Genomic DNA, 7,965 nt, shown 5'->3' with positions numbered 1-7,965 from the left:
GCCAAAATCCTCCCAGCTGTTGTGCAGGATTGATCAAGAGCTCACTGATTGTTAAAGGTGTTCACACCAGTTATTGGTAGAAAGGGTTCACATACCTTTTCACCCTATGGTCAATTAATGTGGGATCAGTTAATCCAAAAAATAATCAAGTAGCATTTTTTACATCTATTGTGAATTAAAATTCAAATTGCTACTCTTTATGAGTTTAGATGTCTAAGATTAAGATCTGATTACACTTTAGGTCATATTTATGCAGATTTTCAGGAATCTCTGAGGGGTTCTCTAACTTTCTAGCACCTTCTACGTATTTCACCAAACACCCAATATGATGATGCACTACCTTGATGGGAGTGTCTTTGTAAAGAACCTCCTGCAAATTGGCTCCATGGATATACTCATTAGCAATGAGGACGTGTGTCTCACTTCTGGCTACAGCAATCATCCGTACGATGTTGGGGTGAGACAAACGCCTGAAGAAAGAATTAAGACTAAGACTCTATTTTTATGTGATAACACTTTAGATACAATAACTGATGGCTAATGATCATTCAGGCAGCATATCTTTACTGTATGTATGCATTTTTGTTGTTCAGATTAAATTCTCTCCAGAATGACCAATAAATAAAACGCGTAACAACCATAGCTTCAGGTTGATTTTGTATGAACTGTATTTACTTATCACTACCACAATAGCATGAATTGTAATTACATAGGGTACAAGCCCCACTTCAATGTAAAATATGAAGGTGTACATACAAATGCCTTACCAAGGTATAATTAATTCATTTGTAATCACTGGATTGTCTCCTATTTCTATAGTCTTTACAGCAGCAGGAGTTCCCTGGTATGATCCTCTGTAAACGGTTCCATAGGAGCCACGTCCGATGCGTTCATCATAATTTACAGTTATTGTCGACTCATCCACAAATGGAACCTTTCTTTCAAAGACTAAAATAAGTGGGTACATGACAACATACAAAGTATTATAATTATAAGAATTAAGGATTATTATTATCAAACGTATGGGTAACACTTTTCGTTAATAAACCGTTTATGAAGCATTTGTAAGATCATTTATAAAGTATGTGATAATGGTGTAATCACCATGTATGGGTCATTATGAATAACCTTTATCATGCATTAGCTATTGTCTAAATCATGAGTGAATTCATAAATGTTAGCACATGTAGCAGTACCTCAGTTAATGCTTAACACCATTTATTAATCATTAGTAAAGTGTTTTGCAGTGCTTGATCTAAAGCGGGCACTATCTATACTTTATAATAGGGATGCACCGATACCACTTTTTTACAAACCGATACGAGTACGAGTATTTTTATTTGTGTACTTGCCGATACCGAGTACCGATACCGATACTTTTTAGATTTGGTCTCCATGAAAGTGCAATTAATTTAGAGGCAGATTTTATTTTATCCTCTGCAGATTATGTCAAGCCTATAGTACAAAATTAACAGAAGGCTATCCTAAGCCAAAAATAAACAGAGCTTTCTGGTTTTAACAAAAAAAAAGCCTTCAAACAGACAATATCATCACATTAGATGTAATATATAACCAGATAAAGGCAATTCAATTTGCTGCATAGTTACCAACACAGTCTGCTTAACAAAAAGTGAACAGAACTATTACTGGATTAGCACAAGAGCACATTTCAGTTACAAAAGGATCAAAAGAGTCTCCTGCTCAAGCACACAAACAATCTATGTGGCACTATAAGTCTTTCTCTCTACCTCTCTCTCTCTGTGTGTGCGTGCGCGTTTTTTTCTTTTGCAAGAGGTCAGTTAAGATTGGTTGCTTCAGTCTTGCGCCACTAGCATCAGTGAACTCTGTGTACTTAGCACTATGCAGTGCGTCTTCAGATTGCATCAAATTGCTTGTGTTAAACAGAGTACTTTCCTTTCCGCCCCTCAACACCGTAGCAGTGCAGATCTTACACTGTGCCTCACTCCTGTCGTCGTCATTTATCTTAAAATGAGCCCAAATCGCCGTTAAGGCAGCACAACGGAATTGCTAATCGCTAACGAGATGCTAGCGGCTAAATTTAGCGAAACCTGTATACTGAAATACTTTGACACTATGACAAACTTTCCTAACACAGTCAAACATCAAGCAAGTGCAACACAAGACAGCAAATAAGCTACTTACTAGTCCGGCAGAGAGTGGTAGGTCAGGTAGGATAACAAATCACATTTTGTGTCCGCATAGCCCAACCAGTTTGATGCAGTGAAATACTGTTGAGTGGTATCGGTGCTTGGTATCGGCAATTCAAAAACGAGAATGAGTACGAGTATTTTAACGAAGTATCGGCCCAATAAGCGAATTGTCGAATCAGGTAACAGTCATTCAGTCAGCCTAAAGTCGTGCTTCAAATGGCCCCGCCCCTTCTGGGGAGATTTTGGGCGAAATGAAAATCGCCCCAGACCTCTCCCATTGACTCCCATGTTAAATCCATTTTTTTTCACAAAACAGAGCTCTCTGTCGCTACACGATGGTAGTCCTTGGGGGATCGTAGTCCCTCAAATTGCGCATGCTCAGACACAAACGGTTTACGGCATAAGGCTCAACATCAACATCAACATATCTGGCTTGTCTTAACGCATAATGTAGGTTTATTTAACGTAATATTTAATAATGTTGTAAACGATTTGAACGTCAACATATGGGGCTTGTCTTAACGCATGATGTGGGTATATTTAATGTTATATTTAATTATGTTGTAAACGGCTAACTGCATAAGGCTCTACGTCAACATATGAAACGAAACTGGGGAGAGACTTTTTGATCCTCCACCTCATCTGTTTTGTCCACTGTGACATCTTCTTTGTTTTTAAATAAATGGTCATGTTTTCAAAAAACTGCCTTTCGTCGCTTTTCTCCAAACGGATCTGTCGTTGTGACGCATGCGTGCGTGGCTTCACTGTCGACAGCAGTCGACAGTGTCGCAAAATGACGCATGCGCAATGTGAGGGACTACGATCCCCCAAAGGACTACCATCGTGTAGCGACACTCTCAATGCATTCTCTATGGCTTCCGGGAGGGCTCGCCCCTCCATGTCGTGTCATAAGTAATGGACGTAAAAGCCTATACGAACGTCATACAGCTCGACAGAGGCATATTCTGTCAAGATGGCCCCTGTTCAGTGCAATAACTCGATTCGCTCTTTGACAGAAACTCCTTTTTAGTCGGCGTAATAATGAAGATACATTGACAAGAAAACAATTAGGACTTCCTAGACCAAATGTATCAATTCAACAGGTTTCTACAAAGGGAGGGAAATCCTACATCCAAGAATTGGAACGAAAGAAAATCGCGGTCGTGGCTAACGCGGTCTGTATTTCTCATACCACTGTCACTTTTCATAGGTTTCACAGTGTGTTTCACAGTTCGCTTCTTGCACTAACACTGAATAATTTTTTATGTGATGACTTATTTTGCTTTTGTAAGCCAATACTTTCAAGATCAGACAATAAATATTGTTGGTTTTGACTTATGTTACCCCTTCTTTATGTTGTTACTGGACATATTATGTGTCCTGTTAAGCTATGTTACATCATACAACATTTGAGACACGTGGATAATGAAAAAATGGGATAATTTAATGTGGAGCCACATCATGTTTGCTTATGAAGGCTCCTGGATGCAACTTTCTTCCATAGCTTTCCACCTGTAACTTGCTACTCTAGCTATGTAGCAAGAGGGGACATATTACTGTTGTGTGCTGCCAATAGTGGACAAAAAGGTATTGCTGTATGAGTTAATCAGCTAACTTAATGTACCTACTGAATGGGTTGCCTTAATTATTATCAAAAAAAATTGCCCCCCCTGAGAATTTCTTCAGAAGCGGCCACTGCTCAGGGACATACCATTAGTAGACACTCCTGCAGCAAAGTCTCCAAAAATGACCTCAGACGTTAAGATGTTAAACATATCAATGGCAAAACACCCAACACAGCATTGAGGAAATAAAGTGAAATATTTATTAGAAAAAATGAGTGCTGTCAGTTAAACGCGTTATTAATTTTTTTATCGCAAGATTAACGCGTTTTTTTTTTTAGATTAACATTCTTTTTGGCCTCGCAAACTGTGCAGTAGGCTAACGTTACGGTTTGAGTGAATGGTGAGAGCAATACGGCGAAATGGATGATACAGAGCTTCTGAATGGAAAGTTTACTTTTAAAAGTTGTGTTTTGCAAAAGAAGCGAGCTTCACTGTTTTCTGAAAATGTCAACAGGCAGCTGGCTGAAAGCAAAGAAGTAGTAGGCTTACCTTTTATTGGTAACCTAACTGTTACGGTTCATTGTTTCTGAAATAAGAGGCCTGACTGCTATGTTTCCAGCAAACTTGAAAAAAAGAAAATATTAAGCCATGGTTTAACTGCACTATAGGTCTTGTTTACCTGAAATGTGCACTTCATGATTTTATTTTGTACCGCCCTGTTTGGCAGTGTTGGTTTTCAATAAAATGAAACTTTTGCATAAAGCAAGCCAATCCACTTTTCCATGTTGATAAGGGCATTAAAATACAAATAAAATGATGGAAAAAATAAATAAACGAAGGGACATTTGGATTAGAAAAAAAATTGCGATTAATCGCGATTCATTTTGAGTTAACTATGACATAAATGCGATTAATCACGATTAAATATTTTAATCGTTTGACAGCACTAGAAAAAATACAAAAGTACAATCTCAAAAAGGACACAGGGGCATAGACAGTGGCCAGCGAAGGTCTACACACAGTTTTCAAAATGTCCACCCTTACAGCCTGAAATTAAAACATATTACATCTGACTTTTTCCACAGTTATTTACACATTGTACCCTATAAAATTAATTAAAAATGAAAAAACTAGAATAACTGAGATTGATAAATGCACACCCGCACACCAGTCACATACAGGGAATCAGGACACCTAGCCTCACAATGGAACGTTGTTCGTACTCGGTCTGGTACAACCTCAAAGGTAGCCACACTTTCTAGACACCTGAACACCATGAAGAGAGGTCATTGTGTGATTGATGAATCGGTTGAGGAGGACGAAGCGGACACTTCTTATACCGGTAATTAGCAAGCCAAGCTACTGCTCCTTGCTGAGCTGCAGTGGTTAGCTAGCTAACCAGCTACTAACATTAGTGCTAGCTAGCTTGCCATCAACAGCTATTGATAGCTTGCATTCACTTGTATCAGCTGTCTACCCGACATGCATAAATCGCACCAGACCGAGTACGAACACAGTCCATTGTGAGGTGTCCCGACTCCCTCCTGCATGTGACTGGTGTGCGGGTGTGCATTTATCAATCCCAGTTATTCTAGTTTTTCATTTTTGATGATGTAGTATGTCTTAATTTCATGCAGTAAGGCAACAAAGAGTGGACATTTTGAAACTGTACGAAGACTTTCGCCGGTCACTGTATATGCCCCTGTGTCCTTTTAAAGATTGTACTTTTGTATTTTTTTTTCCAATTAATATTTCACTTTATTTCCTCGACGCTTTGTTGTGTGTTTTTGCCATTGATATGTTTAATGTCTGAGGTCATTTTCTGAGACTTTGCTCCAGGTGTGTCTACTAATGGTATGTCCCTGAGTAACGGCCCATTTATAAATGTTTAAAAGTATAGATAGTGCCCGCTTTAGATCAAGCACTGCAAAACACTTTACTATTGATTAGTAAATGGTTCCTAAAGTATGCCCTTCCGTAACGGGCCATTTATAAATGTTTATACAGTATAGATAGTGCCTGCTTTAGATTAAGCACTGCAAAACACTTTACTCATGATTAATAAATGGTTTCTAAAGACCTATGTTAAGCATCAACTGAGGTATTGCTACATGTGCTAACATTTATGAATTCACTCATGAATTAGACAATAGCTAATGCGTGATTAAGGTTATTCATAATGACCCATAAATGGTGAGTAGACCATTATCACATACTTTATAAATTATCTTACAAATCATTAGTAAATAATTGTATAACTGGTTGATTTGTCATTTATAAAGGATTTATTAAATGTGAGCAGACCATTATCATATACTTTATAAATGATCTTATAAATCATTAGAAAATAATTTGAAACATGTTCATAAATACATGACTACTCATTTATAAATAGTGAACTAACGTTTATAAATGTTGTAATAATTATTTGTAAATAATGAACAGACTGTGAACAAATGCTTCATAAACGGTTTATCAACAAAGGTTTTTCTAAAGCGTTACAAACGTGGGTACAGTACCACTTACAACTGCATATGCATTACATATTTTATGTGTTCATGAGAAATGTATAATTTTACGAGGGCTTGATTTGAGCAACTGTTTTACTGTTTCGTATTTGATATGGAAAAACGTTTGAAGATACTTCAACTGGAAGCTAACTTTGAAAAAAACTAAAAACTTTACACTAACCTTTCCGCTCAGCACATGGTGCTTTTCTATGTGCTGGTCTCAAGGGAGGCTTCTGTTGTCCAAAACGTTGAGCAGAGCCAGCAGCGCTCAGCTGCTTCTCAGGCTTTATGAGCTCAGATTCAAGTCCTGATTTAACAGAGTCATATCCAGCATCTCCACTTGAGTAGTCATCAGGACGGCCTTCTGTAACTGTACAGACAGGGGAAGTATCGATTTAATAACAGTCAGGCACATTCAATCGATATTATAGCACTGTAATTCATTTCCATATAATATTTGTATTTCATCAACAAATTTCATATTATGTTAAACTTAAATATACATCTACCTACAAGTTGGTAATTTTCAAGACGTGAAAAAATATATACTGACATTTAGGAGGGTTCTCCATACTCCACCCTCCACTGTTTCCTGCCACCATCTCCTCTATCTTCTCCAGCAGCTCTGTCACCTGGCCACCATCGCTCTTGTTATTCTCTACAACATGATACCTGTTCCCACATTTCTCTACAACCCACTGCAGAGCTTTTCCTTCTCTCTCGATGTGCTGCTCAATGGTTGTGTTTCCCAGCCAGTCCCCACAGGTGAACAGCACTATAGTGTCACTCCAGACTCTCTCACCCAGAAGCTCCTGGTGTTCCTGCGCTGCTCTTCTGTGTGTCTCTGTGAATGACTTATTTGCCTTAGTGACCAGCAGTACAGCATGGGGTCCTGGAGGACACAGAGACACACTGAGGACAATCTCTTGTTTATCACGTTCAGGAGTGTTCACTAGAGAATAATTGTAAATCCATCCAGGTGCCTCCACTACAGTGATGTGTCTCCCTGCTATTTCTCCTTCTCTCTTCACACACTCAGCTGTTTGTCCTGAGGTATCAAACTCCTCTCTTCCCAGGATGGTGTTTCCTGATGAACTCTTCCCATTCCTTCTGCTTCCCAGCAGTACAATCCTCATGTCTGAAATATGTGGAGCACCACCTGGAAACAGACATCATGACACTGCTAAAGACACTGAACATCATGCAACATCATATTAATGCACCTGCCCATGGTTTTACTGTAACAAAATAATCATCCACATTGTCAAATGAACTCTGATCTTGTGTGTGTTCATGCATGTAGATGTGTTTTAGGGTTGTTTGCTTTGTGTTTCGTGACAATGAGGGAAATCTGGTAGCAGTTGCCTCATCTGTATACAATAATATTACAAACATTAATGTGTATGATTACGTATATCTATCTGTGTGTGTGTGTGTGGGGGTGGGGGGGTGGAGGTATGTGTGTGCTTGTATTTATGTAGTTGTGTTTAAAGAAGGACAGATAGATATATAGAGGGAGAGAGAAAGAGGAAGAGAAAGAGAATATGAGAGAGGGAGAGACAGAGAGAATTAACGAAGTAAATAAGAGCTGTGGTATGTACATTTGTAGGTTCCACAGCTGAACATTTCTTTCACCTGATGATCTGAGAGTCTCTCTGTGCTTCTGCAACTTCATCTTCCTCTCCTCTGCTCTTCTGTCATTTTCCTTCTTCCTCATCA

At 38.6% G+C, this 7,965-nt stretch overlaps 1 protein-coding gene across 1 annotated transcript; it reads right to left on the bottom strand.

Annotated features, from left to right (window-relative positions):
- Positions 1–205: 205 nt before the first annotated feature.
- Positions 206–7,477, bottom strand: LOC122133011 (serine/threonine-protein kinase CTR1-like). The gene is made up of 6 exons (XM_042708182.1): positions 7,474–7,477; positions 7,049–7,138; positions 6,800–6,904; positions 6,428–6,616; positions 768–948; positions 206–470 (listed from the first exon to the last, which is right to left on the bottom strand). The coding sequence occupies exons 1-6, from the start codon at positions 7,475–7,477 to the stop codon at positions 206–208; spliced, it is 834 nt and encodes a 277-aa protein (XP_042564116.1).
- Positions 7,478–7,965: the final 488 nt, after the last annotated feature.

Source organism: Clupea harengus, chromosome 7 (assembly GCF_900700415.2).
Source record: "Clupea harengus chromosome 7, Ch_v2.0.2, whole genome shotgun sequence".
Taxonomy (NCBI): domain Eukaryota; kingdom Metazoa; phylum Chordata; class Actinopteri; order Clupeiformes; family Clupeidae; genus Clupea; species Clupea harengus.
The sequence above is the reverse complement of the archived record's forward strand: the minus strand, read 5'-3'. Positions and strand labels throughout refer to the sequence as shown.